At 36.3% G+C, this 26625-nt stretch overlaps 1 protein-coding gene across 3 annotated transcripts; it reads right to left on the bottom strand.

The window, feature by feature from the left end:
- Positions 1–447: 447 nt before the first annotated feature.
- LOC140051228 (alpha-N-acetylgalactosaminide alpha-2,6-sialyltransferase 3-like) lies at positions 448–24886 on the bottom strand. Of its 3 annotated transcripts, none has more exons than XM_072096364.1 (6): positions 24818–24886; positions 16647–16725; positions 12787–13005; positions 3635–4062; positions 3262–3369; positions 448–2651 (listed from the first exon to the last, which is right to left on the bottom strand). In XM_072096364.1, exons 2-6 carry the CDS (start codon positions 16704–16706, stop codon positions 2297–2299), a joined length of 1170 nt encoding a protein of 389 aa, XP_071952465.1. In that variant the 5' UTR covers positions 16707–16725; positions 24818–24886; the 3' UTR covers positions 448–2296. The 3 variants fall into 3 exon arrangements, with proteins under 3 accessions (XP_071952465.1, XP_071952464.1, XP_071952466.1); XM_072096363.1 differs by lacking the exon at positions 24818–24886 and adding an exon at positions 23156–23368; XM_072096365.1 differs by lacking the exon at positions 24818–24886 and adding an exon at positions 16924–16974.
- Between the last annotated feature and the right edge of the window lie 1739 nt (positions 24887–26625).

Here is a 26625-nt window from a genome sequence, read left to right as displayed (position 1 = left end):
TATATCAATTATTATGCAGTAATATAGCTATATGTAACAAACAAACCATGATAAACCACTTAGTCCTTCTCTGTCTATATACCGTCAAACTAGTTTTACAAAAAAAGTGTGATGTGTCTAAATATTGCAGTGATATGGCAAAATATGACTTTTTTCAGTCTTGGTACGTGATAAATATTATACACCTGCACATGTGCACATATGATATGAGCCATGTTGCACACAGGATCAACGGCTTAATGTCTCATCCGAAAGATGGTGCGCTATAGCGGAAAGCGAAGATTTGAACCTTGATGGGCCAAGGAAAAATCTGTTCAATATTATCCCATAATAATTGAATGTTAGTGTTATCGTAATGATGTCAAAGTCTACGGTCATAAAGTCGTACAGTACCTCAATAGTATTCTGTAAAAAAAGAAAGAGGAGAAACGCATTGAAACGCATTAGTAGCGTATGAACAGTTTTATTCACGTAATGAGAAATAAATTCTCTATGATGAAATATTCTGAGGCACCTGTGATAATAACAGAGTAATAAGTAATATAGGGATCATAACAAGGCGTTTCAATATGAAACATCTCCAAGCCCGAAAGGTTTTACGTGTCACGTCACATGCCAGTAAGAGTTAGGGCACGTTATTCTTCACAATCAAATAAAAAAATACGTCCCGATTGTAATTTTTGACTGATGCACTCTTGTGGAAGGAACAGAGCTAAGTTTAGATAGCCCGCTCTCCTTAATCACAGTGTCCCCTGAATAAGGGTAGTACAGTATTCGTAGTGCAGACCTCATTATTTCACGGGATATTGACCCCTTAATAGAGGTATCCCCGTGTTCCAAAAGGAGGTTTATTAAATACTCATAAAATTCAACATAGATTTAATCGTACACAGGTTCACCACCACCACCAAATGGCATTTACACTAATAAAATTAATTATAAAAAGCAATTCTTTAACAAAATAATTGTTTTTCCCACGTATTATTATTAACGTTCTATATTTACTGATTGTTATATTTTTTTTATTGCAGGACTATATTGAAAAACAGAAATTTTGTGATCTTTTCTTTTCTGAATTATGTTATCCTGCCTAAATATGTTTTAAATAAAAAATAAATAAATACACTAAATTCTAAAATAGGCCTACTTTTTAAGATATTAAAATACCGAACTGAAAGTATTAAACTTGGCTATTGGATAAACTCGCTTTTTTAAACAGGTACAAATAACTTTGGAGGTATATTTATGGCAGCCTGATCCTTGTTACAATGTATACTGCTGGAAGACGGTGAACTATCAATCTTTCTATTACATTGTTTAGGCCTATATGCGAGCAAATGGAGCAATAATGGGAACATTCTTTACGATAGAGCTGTTGTCTGAATGTTTTTTATGCTCCATAAATAATATACACGCCAGCCTATTCGTATCATAACTATGCTGGGTTGTACTTGTAATTTTGACCAATCAGAGATTCATCCCTCTATCTGATTCTAGGAGGGGGTTATGTGTGGATAGCAGGTGGTATAACCAATCCTCTATTTCAATTATAAACATCTGTCTCGATCTTTCTCATATTTCAGGTTATATAAACGTGTAGCATTATATAAATAGTAAATGTAATATACATACATACGTGTCTATGCAATGTTAACATCTCTATTAAACAGTTACCGATATTTATAAAAGTTTTTTTCAAAGTGGTACCGTAACTCCCTTATTGCGTTTATACGCAAAAATAAAAATTAATACCTATTTTTAAAGCTGATAAACGAATTTTCTACCGAATCTGTAGGCCTATATATTCTATAAATAAATACAAAATTGTTAGGCCTATAAAATATTGATGAAAATAAAATAACACTAATTTTGTGTCATTATTTTGAATATACAATAGCTTGTTAAAGATTGTTCATATGCCTAACAGATTCAACACAAATAATATACTGTATTTTAACAAGTACTGTGATTAAACGAAAGAAGCTGGGTCGGCTGAAAAGGCAAACAATCAATAAATATGTTTTCACTTCTTCTACGCCTGGAAAATATATCCGAACGTATGTTTTTTTAATGAAAGTACAGGTAACTCATACTTTTTCGTGGCAAACAGGGTCCTAGATCAATGAAATCGCACCGTAAAATTCTTCAGTCGGTCGTAACTACAGCTTGTCTCGTACAATAATATCAATTGTATACATTCCATGAATTGTCAGCACTATATTGTCTTGCTACATAGAATGTGATGACACCTTCTCTGCTTGTTCATACCCATCTAAGACGGGAGTAGGAGAAGGATTCACCCCTTCTTCTTTTTCATCTTTCTCCTCTTCTCCAAGTAAGCCCGTCTCGCAGCTATACGCTTTTTCATCATTTCCGCTTGTTCCACTTTACGGAGCTTTCCGTTTTTCTTGGATTCATCATATAGTTTTAAAAACGGCGTGTCAACGTGCTTTCCGTTCGTTACCACGCCCTCCCACGAAGGATAATGAAAATATATGCTAACTTTTTTTGCCCACCTCGCAAAAATCGCTTTTTCGGTGAGAAATTTATGGCCATACAACACAGTATTCTCACTGCGATCATAGTACCAGCATTCCTTTTTAGAATTATCGGCATAGTAATGATATGGTGTTGTATCGTTAGGATGAGCTCTGTAATAAAATCAACGAGAAAACCATAAATAACCGTTAATGTACATCATAAATATGTAGGCCTAAAAGAAAAAATAAATAAAAAAACAAGATATCGAAGCGCGCAAATCAATCGGACGCTCAGTTTTAAAAAAAAAGAAGGGATTTTAAAGCTCTGTCTACACTATCAAAATAGTTTGACGACAAAAAAAAGGTGATGTGCCCAAATATGGTAGTGATATGTTCAAATATGGTAGTGATATGACATCATCATGTCCACATATGGGCACATCACATTATTTTTTCACATAGATTGATAGTTTAGACAAGGCTTAATGTATGGCTTAAATGCCACGCCCATCAATTGCGATGTAGAACCCAGTCGGCAGGGACTGACTGGGTAACTTTGCAATTCAATAAACTCATCCCAGCCGTGCAGCAAAGCATGTCGTGGTTATTCGTTAAAGAGAACACCTATAAACCGTCATACTACTTTTAATAGTGTAAAAGAGTCAAAGGAAATAGCCTGTTGCCAATATTTGAAAGAACATACGTACATATACTGTTATATTAATCTATTGGGCATTTTCAAATTCTTCATATTTCAATTTTGAACACGACTGTTACTTACTTGCAATAATCATCATTAACTAGGCCGTAGACGTCAATCCAGTCGCATATATCTATCGCAAATAACATTGTCATCCAACCTGTCGATAACCATGTCCGCGCCGCTTTCCTTTAAAAAAAAAACATACAAAACAAATTTCAAATTGTGATTCTAATTCTATGTTAGTTAAAGGTGATAGATTTTGTTCCGGTAAAACATTTTCACACTTCAACTATGCTTGTGTAGGCCTGCACTGTTCGTTTGAAATACATCTGTACAAATCCCATGTTAACACCATATTTATTTTCCAAAGGTTATGAAATAGTCAAGAACCACGGTCATGGATTTTGAAATATTGGGTGGAGGGAGAGGGGGAGATTTACGATTTACGTACCTGGTAATGCCAGTTTCATTCATAAATATTTCCTCTGCTAACTTAACTTTATTTGGCGTTGTATAATAAAACGATACGTTTGGATATAACGTAGAAAATTCTTTAGTTACTAGAAAAGATTCGTCCTTTTCCTTTGAAAAATCCTCGTAAAACAACCATGGCACAATAACAATATTTGCTCGAGTTTTTTCGTCTTCAAAGAATGTTTTTTGTAAATCAGGTTGTTTTTTTAAAACTCTATTCATATTTGTGTGTCCAACCACACGTATAGTTGTCGTCGAGCCGACGTCTTCCTCGTACCCTTCTGTTGGTGCGGTGTTCATACGTATTACACATACACCTCGATCTATGTCATAACCAGCACCTTTGTCGAGAAGACGACCCGAACTGGTAACTAAAGCACATTGTTCGCAGTGGTATCGAAGAGGCTGTGAACGAAGAAGGAAAATAGGGTGTTACTCAATCAATCAATCAATCAGACTTATATAGCTCCGGTAAAATAATGTTCAAAGGTGCTTGACAAAGTTAAACAGGAAATGCTTCTGTGTACAAGTGGGGTTTCAGTCGTATTTTGAAGGTGTTGACGTTTTCTGATGTCTATTGGTAGTGTATTCCACAAAATGGAACTGAACTGTTGTTGTTTTTTCTTATAAACCGAGGCATAGTATCGATCGGCTGTGTTCACACGCACAGAGTTAAGCGAGCATGAACGGAGTTAAGCTGATCTGAATAATCCGAGATAGGCTTTAACCAACGATCTCTTATACCTTTTAAACCATAGGCATGTATCAGAAAGGAAAATATGATCTATTTTTTTAAACATAGGCGCGCATAGTATCATCAGTAAAGCTGTGTTCAAAAGTACTTAAGTTAAGCGTACATAGAGTGGAGTTTAGCTAATCTGCATCATCACTTGCAAATTCATATTTCTCGTTACAGTATATTCAAGATGGTGATCGATTCTCAGTGCTGTAACGCCACTTAACGACAATATTTACCATATACTGTGGGACAATTCCGTACAACATCTCATGTGGGGTAGTAGGTTAAGGAGGGTTAGGATATGCTCTATATGGTGATACGTGAAACACATGTGATACTGTATTAGGGAATTTTCCTATAATATACTGGAAAGAAATATACAGTACCGGTAGGCCTACAGAGAATTATGATATGTGGTATTAAGCTAGTTAATCATACTGACATTATAGTTCGCATTAACTTTCAAACTTTCATAAAAAAAGCGAAAAGAAATCCTTCTTAATTAAATTAACAGACAAGTGAATAAAATGAAGTGATATCTCACGAATGAATGACCAAGATCAATGCTTTGGTCTGCTTAACTCAAGACAACTGTATAATATTATAATATGTGTTGTTTTGTGAAGCAAAATCAATCTCCAATATCGCGCTTTAATACTATATAAAACTGCATCTAGTGATATTAATGTGTTTAAAATCAATCAAGAATTCCACGATTCACAGTGCATAAAACATAAATAATACATACAATAATGGAGTGTGGGCTGTTTGGTCGTAAGTCAATTATAATCGAAAAATTATTGTATAGTGTAAATGGCAAGTTATCAACGACACGCGATAATTACGTCTAAATTACGTCAACAAAACACCTTTTTTTTTTTTTAAAGGAAACAGTTTTTCCTATATCTATCCTCTGAGAATCAGCGGGTAAAAATAGTGTGGTGCTTTTAAACACGTAGTTACATATTTAGCGTGTTTAAAACCTAAACGTGTTGATAGCTACATGTTGTGTTCCTTCACTCGTTTAGCAGTAGTGTAGTAGTTTTACTGTGTCGGAAAAAAGCTCCACACATGAGCTCCACATAAGACAAATTAAACACGTTTAAAACCTAAACGTGTATTTATATTGCTTCACATGTTTAACAATCAATGTGATGTGTTGAGTTGGGTACATGTTTAGAATGTGTTTAGAACCTAAACATGTTTCATATCTAAACATGTTCAAGGCTAAGTGGGTATAAACTACATAAACTAAACACTATTTTCGCAGTGTACACTCATTGTTGAGCCATGTTAGGCAGTGTATTCATAATACACATGACAACATATTATTTGATCTGGGAAAATCCATAAATAGATTTTTCTGATATTTCCAATAAATTATACTAAAGTCAAGCATCTATTAAGGCGTGGTGACCTGCGGTAAAAACAAGTACTGTACAACAATATTAAAGACATTTTAAAACTGTCACAATAAATTCAGGGTAAGGTGTTTTTGTTTTAAAATTGCCAGTAAAATGTTTTCTAAATCTCTATTCTTTTTTATAAATATTAAATTAATTGTGGTATTATTAATTAATTTTAATATTTCCAAAAATAACTATAATTAATTGATATTTATACAATTTCAATCTTTGATTGTCGTTTTGTAGTATCTATTTTTAGACCGAATAGAACATAAACAAGGCCATATACATGGCTGCAGTCGCGTGCTCAAGTTAGTGTTTACCGATCAACCGACCGACCGACCGACATAGTGAGCTGTAGACTCGCGTTGCGTAATAACACTGATAAATAAATTATCTTGTTGGTTCTATTTCTCTCTTATTTGTAAACAAGGATGGTTATTTTTTTTCAATATACGGTACGGTATGTTTATATAAAACTACAGTACAATCCAAATTGCAGCCTGTTATTAATTACATAATAATAATAGTATAATAGATATTTAATGATGATGAAGATATTGAAGTGTTCAAGCTCATTTATCATAATTCAGACTATCGCTGGTCTTGCTCGCGGTGGTGATATCGATTATTAATAATAATTATATTGATTCGGTAGAAATTAAGAATTGAAGCGTTGTTGTTGAATACAGACAACATCAATGTCTATGTACGCTGTTTAACCAATTACAAAAGGTTCACGTTTGGTTAAATACGGTAGTTAAAAATGTATTGTCCCCCCCCCCCCCCCATGACACACACAAACACATGGAATGAAATATTGATACAAATACAAGATAAATAGGCCACTACTTCTGTAAAAAAAACATAAAAAAATTATTATTTCACTTATTAAAAGACAAACGAAACGGTTAATAACCAAAAAAAAACATTATCTGACAGACAATTGATATGAAGTATTTTGCTTTAAATTAACCTTTTTTCAGGTAAGTCATTTTTTTCAGGTAAGTCACTTTTTTCAGGTAAGTCACTTTTTTCCCCGATCCATTTTTGGTCAAAGTAAATAACTATTATGTAAAATGGCAATAACAATTTTTCTAGACAAATTTGAACAAAAAAAACAATTTTTTAGGGGACAAAATAACTTTAAAAAGATAGTCATATAAAAAAATAATAAATTAAGAGCTCCGAAACAGAGGCGTGCTATTTAATATCGTAAAACCTCGAAAAGAAGCCCATGGGCTTAAACCTAGAAAAGAAGCCCATCTCGAAAAGAAGCCCCCTCTACAGTTTACAAAGTACTCTCGAAAAGAAGCCCATCTCAAAATGAAGCCCCTTGGGCTTCTTTTCAGGATAGTATGGGCTTCTTTTCGAGATAGATACTGTAATATTAAGAATGTAGGTTTATTAACTGAACGTCAAAAGAAACAGAAATAAACAATACAAAGACGTGATTAAGAGTTACTGTAGTAGGATAATTTAATGCCAGATACTTGTGATGCAGACTGATGATAATAATTAATATGTATGATCGCGTTTATCATACATTTATTTTACAGTTTATTGTCGTCCAAATGGTGCTTTAATCGCATCTTGTATCTTTTTCTTGTCTGCTTCGTTGGCAAATATGTAAAATCAGCAGGGAATTTCCACAAATGATTGTATTTGACGGTGAATCATAGGACTGCTTTTTTTGCTTTTTATATTGTTTTTTAATTGGTATATTAAACATAATTTCACGATTGAAAAAATGTCACAAAAGTCATATTATTGTAGTAGAAATTCACAAAATTTACAGCATTCATTTCGAAAAGAAGCCCCCTCTACAGTTTGCAAAAGTACTCTCGAAAAGAAGCCCATCTCGAAAAGAAGCCCATCTCGAAAAGAAGCCCACCCAAGAGCACTACGGTATTTCGTCCCATGTTGAAGATACAGATAACTCGAGATTTCAGTAAGCTTTGTGACGTCACCAATATATCGATTTTCATGAAAATCAATAGGCATGGTTTGTTAGTATGCTATTTGTAAATTGTATGCAATATCATAAAGACCACATTAAAAATACAAAGCCATATTCCATAGCAAAATGTTTTGCAAGAATTCTGCAAATATTAATAATAATTTTTGTAAGAATGAAGGTACTATAAATCCTTGAAAAAAGTTGTCACATTTTCTTACCCTATAAATAGTATTGAAAGGGGTAATAACAATGCGTATAATGATTTAAGGGCAGCTGAATTATTGCTTAGGCCTAATGTGGTAAAATAAATAACTGGTATAAACAGTAAACTTTCGCAAAATGTTTCATAAAGAGAACTTGATATGCACGCAATATGCAGTATTTTTTCAAGGAAAAAAACACTCTCCCGCAGAGTTTATTTCTGAGAATAATTATGTAGGTCTACTTTAAGATTGTGAGGTCTTCCCAAAAAATAAAAAAAGAGTCCCGTCAAATTGAGTTAATCTATACAAATGTCATTTCAAGGTTTTTCTGAAGTTACAAAATGAATGAAACATTGAATCATAAAAAAAAAAAATGTTAATGTTACTTATAATAATAATACTTCTATCTTAAACAGTGTACTTAGTTTTTGCCTAATATGTTATTATGGTAATTCACGTTTTAAAGATAGACTTTTACTTAATAAAATAGTTAAACAAGGCAGTAGAATAGTAGGCTCTGAACAAATTCAACCTGAAGTTTTATATAAGGAATTAGTAATTAAAAAATTGAAAATTATTTTAAAAGACCACGCTCATCCTCTGCACTATAAATTTAACAAAAGTCAACGTTGTGACAGACTCCTTCAAAGAAAAATTAAAACAAATAGATATGGCAATTCATTCGTCCCTGCCGCTATACGATTATATAATGAATGATAATATCATTCATTATATAATCGTGTAATCGTATTTTATGCGCTAGTTTTATTTTTTGTAGTATTTTAAATCGACTTTTTAGGATTTTATATGTATATTTTGTATGGCTTTTTTTTATCGTATTTTATATTTTATGTACTGTATCCATTTTATATTTGTATGTACTGTACTTTTGAAAAGGCCAACAGAGTTTCCCCATGGGGATAACAAAGTTTTAATTGAATTGAATTGAATTGAATTCTACGAATTTTGTTTGCAGCGTATCTCTAATTTTATCTATGTTTGTATTATTTAGGTTTATGCACATAATTGAGTAGTTCATTTACGTCTTCACAATAAAATTGGTTTACTTATTACAGATGGTTTATTTAGCGCTGACAATTTTATGTTTATTTTGTATATAGAGTAAATGTCAATTGAATATAGTTTGTTCTTGATGCTGCATTAACAACCGAAAATTAATTCTTTAAAAGAACAGGTACTAATTATTGTCAAATTTTTTTTAAACATCTCCAAACTTTTTCCAAAGTAAAACATTTAAACGGATTGAAGTACTTTGTCAATCTGCTGAAAGGAATCTGGGGCATAAATGACGCCGTAGGTCATTTAAACAACACTTTTTTGTTTAACGACATTAAAAACATAGATGGTTTGAACTTGGATGCTTCCTTGTGACGTCAATTTGGGTTGAGGAGTTGGAGATAATCAAACTGATTAATAGTGTGATTTAGTTTTATGTTTATTTGAAACAAAGTTTCCAAGAAATTCAAGGGTTTGCTAAGACATAATTGAGGTGCAGCCCCACGGTCGGCTGGAATTTTGAAAAATATTGCTGTTTGATGATTAAAATTACTATTGTACACTGTGAAAACAGTATGGAGCTTTTAAACACGATAGTTACGTGTTTAGTGTGTTTAAAACCTAAACGTGTTGATAGCTACATGTTATTTTCCTCCACTCGTTTAGCAGTCAACATTTCACTATTATGTTCAATGTCTCCACATGTTTAGCAGTCAACATGTTTTAGGTAGCACGTGTTTAGCGTTGCGTGCATACGATTTTACTGTGGCGGAAAAAAGCTGTTTAGAACCTAAACGTCATTTTTTATATCTAAACATATTTTTACGACTAAATGTAATGTGTGGAAAAAGTGGGTAAAAAATACATGTTTTTAAGATCTAAACACTATTTTAACAGTGATATGGACGTATTATAAATTACAGTGATCGGACACAATAAGTTTGTTATGTTAAGAACATGTATGAATTGTAAATTACTAGTGCTATGAGCATGGATGAATAATAAATTCCTCTATTGTATGAGGATACATTAATAGGCGTACTTATTTACAGTGGCAAAGTCAACCGTAAGGAAGAAATCGAAAACATACAGGAGGCATTATAATTTTCTATAGTAAATTGCACAAAGGAACTTTTGCCCCGATTTGGGACTTAATAACAATCAAATTTGTTATTTACTCCATGAATTCATCATCGAAATAGTTGGCTGAATAAACAAAACCCTTCATTAGTAATAATGAAGAGATTGTGTGGGCTTTTCTATAGATTTTATGCCTATAGGCTACACAAATATCGCGTTGCAGCTAAAAACTGTTCTCTTTCAAAATACATTTAAAGAAATATTCCTTTTCTTAATAGAAGCGGACCCTATGTAATCCAATATCCAGTAAAGTCTTTTAAACCGACTCAATATTTTGGAACAACCTGCCTTTATAACGAATATTAAGTCTAAAAATAATGTTGTTTTTAAAAATATAACAGAACTTTTATTATCAAGATACTGATTTTTGGTGGCCCATGTTTTTGTTTATTAAATGTCTTTTATTATGTTTCTTTTTCTTTTCTTTTTTTGCTCCAATTTAATAAAGAAAGAATAATTTTAAAATATATTTTTAAAAAAAATAAATTTTCAACGACTAATTGTGTCTACATGTTTGTCATAATCATCAAATAAAAAAAAATCATCAAAAAGGGGTGTATAATACCCCCTTTAAAGCTTTCAACAGGCCTATGAATCCCAAACCATTTAGGTATGAACGGACGAACGTAACATGCCTCGATATGATTTATTCTTTTCTAATTAAGGTGTATGTTAATTTATTTTGATATAGTATTATATGCATTTTTAGTGTTTATACAAATTTTATTCTAAATGTTTTTTATACAATCAGTGCAATAGGAGACCTACTAGATATTGATTAAGTTCGCTTTTTTGGAACCCTGTCTCTGCCTGGTTTTGTGTGATGTTTTCTTGTTCTTTGTTCATGTTTATTTATATTGTATTTTTATGAGACAAAATAAATGAAATGAAATGTTCTATTGTATACCAAACACCAGCAAATTTACACACATAATAATAAGAATAAAATAAAAGATACTAATAAATGTCTGTGCTTAACTTTACAATTACTGATAGAAACGAACACATAATCTATAATTAATGATAAATAATCCGAAAAAACGCGTAATTTATCCAATCGATCGTAATCCAATACGATCGATCGGTTTGCATTAGGAATAATACGAAACACGACACTGAGAATAAGGAATAATCATAACACAGGATCTGGTTCATTTAGAGACAGTGATACGGTTAGGCCTACAGCACATTTACAGCTTTTATCATTTCCAAAATAATATCAACCATACAACAAGTATCGGCGGTCTACACTAGAATTGCTTACGTCATCTTTGAAGACAACCCGTATGTCATATAACGTCAAAGGAGTGGAGGGTTACGAGAGGAGTGAAGGGGATTGATTATCGTCCCGCGTGTAAAGTGGAGGCTTACGAGTAAGGGGGTGGGGTTATGAGGAGGGGTTATGAAGAGGGTAATGAGGAGGGGAGTGAAGGTGAAGGGGATTGATTATTCTCCCACGTAAAGTGGAGGCTTACGAGGAAAGGAGTGGGGTTGTAAAGTGGAGGGGGAGTGAAGGTGAAGGGGATTGATTATTCCCCCACGTAAAGTGGAGGCTTACGAGTAAAGGGGTGGGGTTGTAAAGTGGAGGGGGAGTGAAGGTGAAGGGGATTAATTATTCTCCCACGTAAAGTGGAGGCTTACGAGTAAAGGAGTGGGTTGTAAAGTGGAGGGGGAGTGAAGGTGAAGGGGATTGATTATTCCCCCGCGTAAAGTGGAGGCTTACGAGTAAAGGGGTGGGGTGATGGGAGGGGGTTGTAAAGTGGAGGGGGAGTGAAGGTGAAGGGATTGATTATTCTCCCACGTAAAGTGGAGGCTTACGAGTAAAGGAGTGGGTTGTAAAGTGGAGGGGGAGTGAAGGTGAAGGGGATTGATTATTCCCCCGCGTAAAGTGGAGGCTTACGAGTAAAGGGGTGGGGTGATGGGAGGGGGTTGTAAAGTGGAGGGGGAGTGAAGGTGAAGGGATTGATTATTCCCCCCGCGTAAAGTGGAGGCTTACGAGTAAAGGGGTGGGGAGGGATAATGAAGAGGGGAGTAAAGGTGAATGGGATCATTCCTCGGCGTTATATCCCATTCCATACGTACCACAATAATTGCTGTTATCAGTACTCTGATCTTCTTCGCATATATAGTAAAATGTAAATTTTAACTATTGAAATATGTGTGCACTGCATTCCCACGTATGACCTTTTAGTATACGTCTTTCTGTTGATAATGTGATGATGATCGTATATATGTAATAATAATAATCAGTTAAGCTACATCACACTGAACACAAAACCTACGTGACGAGTTTTATCTGCCCACCATATCGAATCAGCGCTCAATGTGAACATACCTTTAGCGACAGTTTTGTCAAACGAAATATTTTCTGCAACTTGTGTAGCCAAATATTATTTAATTAGCATATACTTTGTTCATGTACAATAACACAAGATGTCTGTTACTCGCTCTTTATAATAATTCTATCTAGTATTTGTCATTGTTTCGTAAAACAATATTAAAATATTCATGTTGTCTGTTTTGGATTTATATATTATATTTGTCAATCGACAAATTTATTATAATTATTATTGTATTGTTCAACTCTGTTATTGACGTGTCACTGTTGAGTGGTGATGATATAAAATACAATAAAATGTAATCAATCATTTAAAAAACACTCACTTTATCATCTATGACAGATAAATAGCCGTCTGATTCTGGCGCTTGCTCTGTTGTTTGTACTGTATCCGTCGTGTTCTCTTCGCCTACAAATACGTGACCAAGTTTACAATCTTCAGACCTTTCATGGTGTACTACTTGGTTTTGTGACAGCGATTTTAATACTGTATATATTATCAGTGAAATCATTACACTGTATAGGCATGCCCATAGCATTCCCTTCTGAAAATGGTAAAGCATATTTTAACGTTAATGCTCCGTGTTAGCAATAATCATACATTCACATTTAAACAATATCTTAATATAAGGAGTTATATGCCCTAAAGGCAAAGTACAATGGGGGCTGAGGTGACGGATACATGATTTCTGTAAAGAGGGAGAGAGAAATGGGGGGGGGGGGAAATGGGGCAGGGAATATGGGGCAGGGACACTAACCAACATTGTATTCCTAGTATATCCTAATGTAATATATTATATTATTAAGGGTACACTTTGTTGTGATTCCACCTATAATAAAGTATGCTTAATTCTGAGATATGCGCATCATAAAAACATAAACAAATAAACTCCACTGGGTCGAAGGCCTTAACAAGCTATAGATCCCAAAATCGAATAGTGTCTGAAAACTCGGCCCACTGTGTGAGGATGACCACCCAGGCGCATGAGTGATAACTCGGCCCACTGTGTGAGGATGTCCACCCAGGCGCATGAGTGATAACTCGGCCCACTGTGTGAGGATGACCACCCAGGCGCATGAGTGATAACTCGGCCCACTGTGTGAGGATGACCACCCAGGCGCATGAGTGATAACTCGGCCCACTGTGTGAGGATGACCACCCAGGCGCATGAGTGATAACTCGGCCCACTGTGTGAGGATGATGACCACCCAGGCGCATGAGTGATAACTCGGCCCACTGTGTGAGGATGACCACCCAGGCGCATGAGTGTTTACTCGGCCCACTGTGTGAGGATGACCACCCAGGCGCATGAGTGATAACTCGGCCCACTGTGTGAGGATGATGACCATCCAGGCGCATGAGTGATAACTCGGCCCACTGTGTGAGGATGATGACCACCCAGGCGCATGAGTGATAACTCAGCCCACTGTGTGAGGACGATGACCACCCAGGCGCATGAGTGATAACTCGGCCCACTGTGTGAGGATGATGACCACCCAGGCGCATGAGTGATAACTCGGCCCACTGTGTGAGGATGATCACCTAGGCGCATGAGTGATAACTCGGCCCACTGTGTGAGGATGATCACCCAGGCGCATGAGTGATAACTCGGTCCACTGAGTGAGGATGATCACCCAGGCGCATGAGTGATAACTCGGCCCACTGTGTGAGGATGACCACCCAGGCGCATGAGTGATAACTCGGCCCACTGTGTGAGGATGATCACTAAGGCGCATGAGTGATAACTCGGCCCACTATGTGAGGATGACCACCTAGGCGCATGAGTGATAACTCGGCCCACTGTGTGAGGATGACAACCCAGGCGCATGAGTGATAACTCGGCCCACTGTGTGAGGATGACCACCCAGGCGCATGAGTGATAACTCGGCCCACTGTGTGAGGATGACCACCCAGGCGCATGAGTGATAACTCGGCCCACTGTGTGAGGATGATGACCACCCAGGCGCATGTGTGATAACTCGGCCCACTGTGTGAGGATGACCACCCAGGCGCATGAGTGTTTACTCGGCCCACTGTGTGAGGATGACCACCCAGGCGCATGAGTGATAACTCGGCCCACTGTGTGAGGATGATGACCATCCAGGCGCATGAGTGATAACTCGGCCCACTGTGTGAGGATGATGACCACCCAGGCGCATGAGTGATAACTCAGCCCACTGTGTGAGGACGATGACCACCCAGGCGCATGAGTGATAACTCGGCCCACTGTGTGAGGATGATGACCACCCAGGCGCATGAGTGATAACTCGGCCCACTGTGTGAGGATGATCACCTAGGCGCATGAGTGATAACTCGGCCCACTGTGTGAGGATGATCACCCAGGCGCATGAGTGATAACTCGGTCCACTGAGTGAGGATGATCACCCAGGCGCATGAGTGATAACTCGGCCAACTGTGTGAGGATGACCACCCAGGCGCATGAGTGATAACTCGGCCCACTGTGTGAGGATGATCACTAAGGCGCATGAGTGATAACTCGGCCCACTATGTGAGGATGACCACCTAGGCGCATGAGTGATAACTCGGCCCACTGTGTGAGGATGACCACCCAGGCGCATGAGTGATAACTCGGCCCACTGTGTGAGGATGATGACCACCCAGGCTCATGAGTGATAACTCGGCCCACTGTGTGAGGATGACCACCCAGGCGCATGAGTGATAACTCGACCCACTGTGTGAGGATGATGACCACCCAGGCGCATGAGTGATAACTCGGCCCACTGTGTGAGGATGATGACCACCCAGGCTCATGAGTGATAACTCGGCCCACTGTGTGAGGATGACCACCCAGGCGCATGAGTGATAACTCGGCCCACTGTGTGAGGATGATGACCACCCAGGCGCATGAGTGATAACTCGACCCACTGTGTGAGGATGATGACCACCCAGGCGCATGAGTGATAACTCGGCCCACTGTGTGAGGATGATGACCACCCAGGCGCATGAGTGATAACTCGGCCCACTGTGTGAGGATGATGATCACCCAGGCGCATGAGTGATAACTCGGCCCACTGTGTGAGGATGACCACCCAGGCGCATGAGTGATAACTCGGCCCACTGTGTGAGGATGATGACCACCCAGGCGCATGAGTGATAACTCGGCCGACTGTGTGAGGATGATGACCACCCAGGCGCATGAGTGATAACTCGGCCCACTGTGTGAGGATGATGACCACCCAGGCGCATGAGTGATAACTCGGCCCACTGTGTGAGGATGACCACCCAGGCGCATGAGTGATAACTCGGCCCACTGTGTGAGGATGATCACCCAGGCGCATGAGTAATAACTCGGCCCACTGTGTGAGGATGATGACCACCCAGGCGCATGAGTGATAACTCGGCCCACTGTGTGAGGATGATGACCACCCAGGCGCATGAGTGATAACTCGGTCCACTGCGTGAGGATGACCACCTAGGCGCATGAGTGATAACTCGGCCCACTGTGTGAGGATGAACACACAGGCGCATGAGTGATAACTCGGCCCACTGTGTGAGGATGACCACCTAGGCGCATGAGTGATAACTCGGCCCACTGTGTGAGGATGATGACCACCCAGACGCATGAGTGATAACTCGGCCCACTGTGTGAGGATGATCACCCAGGCGCATGAGTAATAACTCGGCCCACTGTGTGAGGATGATGACCACCCAGGCGCATGAGTGATAACTCGGCCCACTGTGTGAGGATGATGACCACCCAGGCGCATTAGTGATAACTCGGTCCACTGCGTGAGGATGACCACCCAGGCGCATGAGTGATAACTCGGCCCACTGTGTGAGGATGATGACCACCCAGGCGCATGAGTGATAACTCGACCCACTGTGTGAGGATGATGACCACCCAGGCGCATGAGTGATAACTCGGCCCACTGTGTGAGGATGATGACCACCCAGGCGCATGAGTGATAACTCGGCCCACTGTGTGAGGATGACCACCCAGGCGCATGAGTGATAACTCGGCCCACTGTGTGAGGATGATGACCACCCAGGCGCATGAGTGATAACTCGGTCCACTGCGTGAGGATGACCACCTAGGCGCATGAGTGATAACTCGGCCCACTGCGTGAGGATGACCACCCAGGCGCATGAGTGATAAGTAATATAGTTCTTTTTTTAACACAATTAATTAGCCTTATTGTTGTTGTTCAATGAAAAATGTCCTACCTTAAGCCAATACATACTGTCAAAAGAATACCACTTCCTCGGTACACAACGACTGCACATATTAATATCAATAATCAGTCTAAAAAAAGGATTAAAGATTGATTGTCACTTGTCAAAATAATTCTATCGTTAATTGAGACTTTAAGATGTATTGTGCCTCTGAAAAAATATGCCAGCCAATGGATTTTTTTATTATGTTTATTATTATTATGTTATTTTATAAGTGAAAACATTATTCTATATGGAAGTCATTAACTTTATTAAAACTACAAAATACCATATTCAAAGTCTGATTTAATTAATCTTCATTTTTCATGGAAATTACATCTTTAGCGGGAAAAACATTGTTGTCAGACAACACCAACCATGCATTTACCACAATCAATCAATAATGGCTTCAAAAAGTTACTTGTTCCTCCGTAATCGTAGGCCTACAGATACTTATATAGCCAACGGCTTATGATTATTATTAAATGTATTAATTTATCGAAGAAGCTGGTTGTTGCATTAATTCTCGTCACAACTACTTCGTGTATTCACCCAGTGATTTATATTCATTAGGCCTACACGTAATAACGTGCTCAATCATACTGTTTAAGATTCACTAGTACTACTGCTCGATTATCATTAATAGGCCTACAAGGCACCACACCAACAACTGAAACTAAAAAATCGTGTCATCAGTACTAATTCATGGAAAAATATGGACATTTTGTTCAAGGGAATTTCCCCCTTCAACACAAATTTTTCTGTTTCTGTTGTTGATATAGGTCATCTCTATACCGATCAAAAACACTCTATACTCTATACCGATCAAAAACACTCTATACTCAATACCGATCAAAAACACTCTATACTCTATACCGATCAAAAACACTCTACACTCTATACCGATCAAAAACACTCTACACTCTATACCGATCAAAAACACTCTATACTCTATACCGATCAAAAACACCGTATACTCTATACCGATCAAAAACACTCTATACTCTATACCGATCAAAAACACTCTATACTCTATACCGATCAAAAACACTCTATACTCTATACCGATCAAAAACACTCTATACTCTATACCGATCAAAAACACTCTATACTCTATACCGATCAAAAACACTCTATACCGATCAAAAACACTCTATACCGATCAAAAACACTCTACACTCTATACCGCGGTATCAAAAATACTCTATACTCTATACCGATCAAAAACACTCTATACTCTATACCGATCAAAATCACTCTATACACTATACCGATCAAAAACACTCTATACTCTATACCGATCAAAATCACTCTATACTCTATACCGATCAAAAACACTCTATACTCTATACCGATCAAAAACACTCTATACTCTATACCGATGAAAATCACTCTATACACTATACCGATCAAAAACACTCTATACTCTATACCGATCAAAAACACTCTATACTCTATACCGATCAAAATCACTCTATACACTATACCGATCAAAAACACTCTATACTCTATACCGATCAAAAACACTCTATACTCTATACCGATCAAAAACACTCTATACTCTATACCGATCAAAATCACTCTATACACTATACCGATCAAAAACACTCTATACTCTATACCGATCAAAAACACTCTATACACTATACCGATCAAAAACACTCTATACACTATACCGATCAAAAACACTCTATACTCTATACCGATCAAAAACACTCTATACTCTATACCGATCAAAATCACTCTATACACTATACCGATCAAAAACACTCTATACTCTATACCGATCAAAAACACTCTATACTCTATACCGATCAAAATCACTCTATACACTATACCGATCAAAAACACTCTATACTCTATACCGATCAAAAACACTCTATACTCTATACCGATCAAAAACACTCTATACTCTATACCGATCAAAAACACTCTATACTCTATACCGATCAAAAACACTCTATACTCTATACCGATCAAAAACACTCTATACTCTATACCGATCAAAAACACTCTATACTCTATACCGATCAAAAACACTCTATACTCTATACCGATCAAAAACACTCTATACTCTATACCGATCAAAAACACTCTATACTCTATACCGATCAAAAACACTCTACACTCTATACCGATCAAAAACACTCTATACTCTATACCGATCAAAAACACTCTATACTCTATACCGATCAAAAACACTCTATACTCTATACCGATCAAAATCACTCTATACACTATACCGATCAAAAACACTCTATACTCTATACCGATCAAAAACACCTATACTCTATACCGATCAAAAACACTCTATACTCTATACCGATCAAAAACACTCTATACTCTATACCTACCGATCAAAAACACTCTATACTCTATACCGATCAAAAACACTCTATACTCTATACCGATCAAAAACACTCTACACTCTATACCGATCAAAAACACTCTATACTCTATACCGATCAAAAACACTCTATACTCTATACCGATCAAAAACACTCTACACTCTATACCGAGCAAAAACACTCTATACTCTATACCGATTAAAAACACTCTATACACTAAAAATACAGTTACTACGAAACCGTTTTCTTTGGTGTACGCCCAGTGTGTTTATAAACTCCATATAAAGTCTTCCTGGTAAAATAAGTTCCTCTATAAGTCGTAACATGAATTCAAGCTAACCTCCATGTTTCTTATGCTGAAATGTTGATCATCATTTACATTGGAATATTCCGTTTAGAAGAATGATAAAAGTGGGCCTTAACCTTGCCAAGTCTCACATACTATTGTATACATATTCCCCGAAGAAATAACTACTGTACCCAAGGGGGAAATCGTAAGCACGTTTGGTTTTATTTCAACACGCAGCCTTTTTTGTAAGGTCTACCGGGACCTTACTACACTTTTTTGTTGAAAAAAAAATTACTCTAATATCAGTACGTGTCAATTTCTAATAAATATAATATCAAATATTTAAGATAGGCCTACCAAATAAATATTATAATATTAAATACGTCGATCTTAGCTTACATAAAGCCTCTTAGTCTGAGTTCCAGACGGATTTTGTCTTAATTTTAGTAAAAAGTTAAAAAAAGACAAAAATCGAAATAAAAAAAATTAAATAAAAAAGACAATGAATACAGACTTGGAGCAAGCCTCTAAGCGCTTCACATTATTACCCCAGTCATATATATATCAAACACGTCTGGAAACATACTCCCATTAAATGTTGCAGCCAGTATCAGCGCAGTTGTGTTTGACCTATACCAGGTACCCATTAGCTATAGACTAGAAAACATTTTAGAGAATTCTAAGTGAAGCTCGAATAATAAGCTCACTGATTAATAGAACATTTGACTAAATATTTAATAATCACATGCAAAAAAGAAGGCATATCACTTTTGCGGTCACGGTAATTAATATTTCTAAGTAACAGTTACTTATCTATCATATCTATTACTATGGAAACATAAACAGCGTTGAATAGTGTTCCCTCGACGGTGACGTGTACCTAATGACAACGAAGGCAACCCTAAATACAATTTCTAGTTTACTCAGTAACTTAATGTACCTACTGAGTGTGCTTGGACGATGGAAGTTTCACCTCCCACATGTAAATATTGTGAATGTACTCGCATTCTATAGCTTTCATTATTTTATAACATTTATTCAATTAAGCCAGTTCTTCCATCTTTATTAAATGTCAGACTATAGTTAGCTAGGCGTGATGGTATAAGCCATTAAAAAGGCCGCGCTCCGATTTTGACCGAAGAGGTTGGACTCGCTCGGACCACGGCATCACGAAAAAATGTGTATAAAAATCATAGAACCATTACCGCAAGAATATGTTATTGAACCATTACCGCAAGAATATGTTATTGAACCATTACCGCAAGAATATGTTATTAGGTGTGACTGTCTACATTTCCTTCTTAAATGAATTTTAATCTGCTATCGATATCTTATCTTATGATGTCTTGAACGTATGTTACGCATGTGTTAATATCAGTGATTTTTTCATGCCAACACGGCCTGTTTGAATAATGTATTAAAGAACAGTGCTAAACAACAAACGTAAAATTAATTAAAAGAAATATATTTGTAATGTATTATGTTTTCTTAAATTTAGGACGTACTCTGTTTAAATATGCCGGGTTTACGTAAATGAAAATCATTTCAGTAACATCTGACACTTCGAACTTCGTAAAGACTCTTGCACAGCGTAACGGCTATGAGCGCTCACTGGCTAAACCCAGGGGCCCCGGATTTTATAGGGATCTGAGCAGTGTCCAGAGGAAAAAACAGGCATTAAAATATGTCGAAAGGGGCTAAAAACACCCAGAGGAAGCCAGGGGCCAGCTCAGGCCTCTGCGTTACGCCACTGCTCTTGATGGTCACCGGAAAAGTCGAAATTGTTGTGACGACTACAACCGGTCCACCGGTCATTGGATTTACTGCACTTGATGGCACACCTTGGCTTCTTACGAACCGCACCCTCCGCAAGGCTTTAGGCATACCGCTTATCTATAGAAACATACGACCGACACGCATGCGAAACGGATGTTCATAGTGTTATATTTTCAAGACAGACAATGGGTTGGGACTTTACATAGGCGGGTTCTGTCGGTCTGACACCATACAGCGACTCATTTATTGCCGATTCCATCATATTTGAAAATTTGTGTTTGGTCCCTCAAAATCATGAAAAATGAAGATTAATAAAATCAGACTTTAATAGTCCAATAAAAAATGTTTTCACTTATAAAAAGACAAAGTGAACTGTTAAATTTAACTAAAAACCAATTGACTCTCAGCCAATTAATTTGACTATTATTTGCTTTAAATTTGAGTTTTTTAAGGTAAATATTTTTTTTGGATCAAACTATTATGTAACATTAACATATTTTTTCCGAGAGACAATACATCTTTAAGTTTATATTCCCTACCGGATAATGATGTTTTTGTTTTGCACTACGCAATTATTTTATTAAAAATATACTAAATAATAATAATTAATTTTACAGTACAGTATTGTATAAATCGATCATTTATATATGTTTATATTGAAAAATTTCTGTATACCGGATTGTTGGTAACTGTTAAGTAATATTATTCTCATGGAAATCATTCATGACGTCACATTATAATAACAATTATTATTTATTTACCCGTATTTCGTTTTGAGCTGATAAGGTCCCAATGGTAGCAAAGGGCATAATTATAATTTTGTGAAGATTGTAATATGACGATGAATACATTTGGAATTATGACCCTTTAAAATCATAATGTCAATCTTATTTTGCATTACTATGTTGACTTAAATTACTTAAATTATGCTTGTTGTTACCTATGTCCTGGGTTATTCGCGTGCAAGAAGTGAAGGGAAAATTATGTCTGAAATGGAATTCCTATTCTCCAATTGTACACATTAGGCCTAAAGCTCTGTTTACACTATCAAACTTCATGTGACAAAACAATGTGATGTGCCTATGTATGGACATGATGATGTCATATCACTACCATATTTGGGCACATCACTACCATATTTGGGCACTAATTCACACTTTTTGTTGTCAAACTAGTTTGATAGTGTAGACAGGGCTTTAGCTAGCAGCTGTAAAGGAAGTACATAGGAAATAGTAAATGCAAAATGTAAAACCTGTTCAGCTTCCTTTCCTGAGTGCTGCCAGACTTGCGTTAAAACAAGCCACTTAATATTCTATTAAAAAAATTCAATTCACACCGCCAGTTTATAATGTGTGTATATTGAATTATTATACTCTTTAATAATTGATAAAGGCTAAAAGGTAATGATTGTTGTGGATAGTGCATTGTTAAATACCTACACGCTGTGCTATCTCTTATCATACCCAACAGATGGTGAATATATAAAAACAATATTGCTTAATTATAAAGAATTATTCTGAATAAAATCATAAGTTTATAAAATACTGATATATTATATATTATTATATACATTCATTCATTTATTTGGTCAAACTCATTGTCAACATATGTACACAAGACAACAAGAACAATACACATAAAATGGAGATAAAAAGGTATAAAACTGCAATAAAACAATAAAAAGCAGAAAGCGTGAGTTAAAATATTTAACAATTACAGTCATGGCTTGACTTACACTGTGGAAGTGGTAGATCAGTTGTTATGTTACCCGAATCTGTAATGTTCTTTTCTTGCTGTTACTGTAGGCCTACTGTTGTTTTGATGTTGCTTATTTTTGTGCCTTCTACAGCATTGTCATGTTTTCATTAATTTGCCTTTTGAAATATACTGATATAGTCCTATTTTAAATCCGGAATTTTAATTAATTAACTAGCATTAATGCTAACGATAACGTACGTATGAGCTACGGTAGTTTGGCGAAGAAGTATTCGGTGGCCTATAAATATAAACCCTCTAATGTAATCTAGACTTTGTCTAGCATATACTTATCTAACACATTAATCACATACACTACTCCCTATAATAAGAACCATAAATAACATGCTTACCGGTTAAAGAAAAAAGTACAGTACTGGACAACAACACATCCTCTTATCAGGATCGAGATCAAGGAAATAATGTTCGAATATGTTCTTGTGATATTTCCGTAAACGTATGCATGGCACAAATAAACCAGATTTAGAACTTCAGTAAATACGCGATAAGATTAAGTTCAGCTCGCAGCGTGGTTTGAGTGAGCGTGTCAGTGTAGGCCTACACGGAATGACGGTTTTATTGATAACGCATATATATGTAATAGTCAAATAATTTATAGATTTATTATTTACAGCGATTTCAGATCATAAATGAGGGCGCACAAAGCATCATTTGAACGATTTGTATAAATACGAAAATTGCATTAGAAACAAGGTAAATTAGATATTGGAGGTTGGAGAAAAATCACGTGAAAGTTTTTTTTTTATTTTAGTTCTCTTGTTTTTACTAATATTAATAATTTAATTTGTTTATTATTTTTAAACTGTTATTTATTTATTTTTTTTTTTTTTCATGGATTACTTTTATTTTATGTGAAGCGCATAGAGGCTTTATGCATTATGCACTTATAAGTCCAAATTTATCATTATCATTTTATTCAACAACTAAAATGAAATTCAAAACGTATTTGCTAATTTAATATTACATTGGCGCATACATGCCTCTAGTGCCTGATTATATAAAGGTAAAATATTATCATTATTAATCTGTATCACGTTTCAAATAGCTATGATTTACGTTATTGACCTGGATGGTTGGAAGGTGTTAATATTTCATTAGATAGCCTCTAGGTGTCCAACATCCTACCGTTAAGAAGAAGTCTACGTCTGCTACAGCCGAGAGTTGAATAACTAATGACCGTCTTGAAATTCATAATCTATCATCTTCTTCAGTAATTAGAAATGTTTGTAACGTCGAGAATATCATTTCTATTACGTACGTGTGTGTAGGTTAATTAAGTTCTGTAAGGGCGTGTGGCGCAGTGTGTTGGCAGTACGCTGGATTACCGATCGTGAGGTCGTGGTTCGAATCCAACTCTCGCCGCATTGCTTGTATCAAGATACTTTATTTACGTTTGCCTCTCTCCACCCAGGTGTATAAATGGGTACCGGTTAGATCAAGCCACAACTTTGTGCTGATTACTAGCTGCATTATCGGAGTATGTTTTCATAGTGTTTGATCCAAAAATGACCCGCCTTTGAGCATGATTACTCATGAAAAGGTCGCTATATAAATGTGGACGTATTATTATAATTTCTAAGGTCGCACACTAAAGCGAAAGGAGTAAGGTCTAAACGGAAACTACCACGATCTAAAAAGCATGTGATAGTTTCCCCAAAGTAATGTTAAATATGGCCTATAACTATCGTATTATTTACTATACGGTATACGTTGAGATTAGGCATATTCGTATGAATAGAAATATGTATAGGATATCATAACATAGTGAACGAGAGGAGGGGACACAAACCTGTCACTGTCTAAGATCACACTTAAGTTCTATTCGTATAAAGGTAGCTATATAGGTAAACAGAAGAGTGTCGTTTGCGATATTGACAATCTAATATTTAATTGTATTAATACTAATAGAGTATTCCTCAGACTTCACATTTAGCAGCGTATCAGTAGCAAACATTATGATATGAAAAACGATCTTTAATTTCACAAAAACTCACCGGTCGCCTGGTTTAAGTCCGTGAAGGGAGGGCCTAGCCGTAGACTAGCATGATTATATTAACAACATGTTCCAATGTATAGTGAGTATTAAATACGGTACTGAATGTCAACTGGACAGTATGCTGTATGTATTTATCTTATGAATCACGATTGAGCATATATAAACACAGGGTTCAAAGGTCATTTAGTGAACCGGAGCTTCAAGAAAACGTTGTTCTTTTGTTGCTATGACAACATATACAAATAATAAAAAGTGATTTAATGATTTATTTAGTGATTTATTATTCATGTTATTTTCTTCCTTTGAACAATGCACTAACCTCTAGACGTGTTTTTTTTTTAATTCTCCGAAAAATGCTAAAGCTTCCGAGAACGAATTTTGATTTTGTCTAGTTTACGCTCTATGATCCTTTAATTCGATGTTGAAAAGAGATAATAATCCGGCAGTATTACCGACAGGCTCAATGTTAGAATTATGAGCATACGTTTTGTCTAGTGTCTGGTTATGACTGACATACTTATCTTCTAATGTAATTCTAATGTAGTCGAAATCCTAGCGTGTCTAGGAAAGCGTTATAGGCCTACAGCGTCAAATGACATTATTCAAACTTTTATCTACTGGTTTTATATATATTTATTTTTTTATTTCTTTATTGTTTAATTAATTTATTTTCTTTATTTATATATTTTTTTTTTTCAATCCTGTCACAAGATTCTTATCTTTTTGGGATTTGCCTTCGTCCATTTTCTTGTATTATCACTCGCCATTTTGTTTTTGTTACTTTTGTCTTCTGGACGTGAATAAATGTGAATTGAATTGAATTGAATTATGGTTGTGACATTATTTTTAGCCAACCCGTAATCTTGTTTGAAGTTTGTAAGTAAGTAAGTAATTCATGTAACGCTGATGGTTCATAGAACCTTCCAAGATACTGAATGATTATACAGTACTGAGTCAGGTGCGTAAACAAACCAAACAAACAGCTAAAATTGGTGCCAATTTTTAAAATATATTAAAATTGATTATCCGACGATTTATTTTCCTTGCCGATGTACTGAAATGGCGAAGTTAGATAGAAATACTGAGGCCTACTGAGATTGATAATTTACAAGTTGAATAAAGTAAGTCAACAAGGGCCACAACAAAACAATAATTGTCCGTCCCGGTCAGATGTCTCAAATTCAAGGAAAAACCTCCCTACCTTCGACTTTTTTTTTAAAAAGACAATCAACAACCAAATGTTCACTTATTTAAACCAAAATAACAAAAGAATGTTCTCTTATGCTTGGTTCCTATTGGGAAGCAACGCAAGGACGTAGACGGAACGCAAGTAAGTTTACCAATCACATTCATCGCATTTGATTGGTCAAATTACTTACGTTGCGTTACGTACTTGCGTTCCGTGTCTAGTGGGAACCAATGAGTATTCGAACTGTCGCTTGTCATTGGTCAATTCACTTGCGTTGCGATTACGTCGCTGAGTTGCGCTTAGGTCATTGCGTTGCGCTTACGTCGTTGCGTTGCGTAAATTTGGAAACAAGCTTCAAGTTAATTCACACATTCAAATCGTAAATGCATTAACAGAGTAAACAACCTCCACTATCCATAAATTATAACTAAATATTACAATTATGAAACCACCGCGTAGGAAATGAAAATCAATGTTCTATTACTAGGAAATCCATACATAATGTTACCGTCCAGTGGCCGTATTCATCAATCACACTTAATTGAAATATTTCCCTTACATATTAAATATTTCACTTAAATTGTATTCACTTAGCTAGGATATTTTTGTATTCACTT

Source organism: Antedon mediterranea, chromosome 6, assembly GCF_964355755.1.
Source record: "Antedon mediterranea chromosome 6, ecAntMedi1.1, whole genome shotgun sequence".
NCBI lineage: Eukaryota > Metazoa > Echinodermata > Crinoidea > Comatulida > Antedonidae > Antedon > Antedon mediterranea.
The sequence above is the reverse complement of the archived record's forward strand: the minus strand, read 5'-3'. Positions and strand labels throughout refer to the sequence as shown.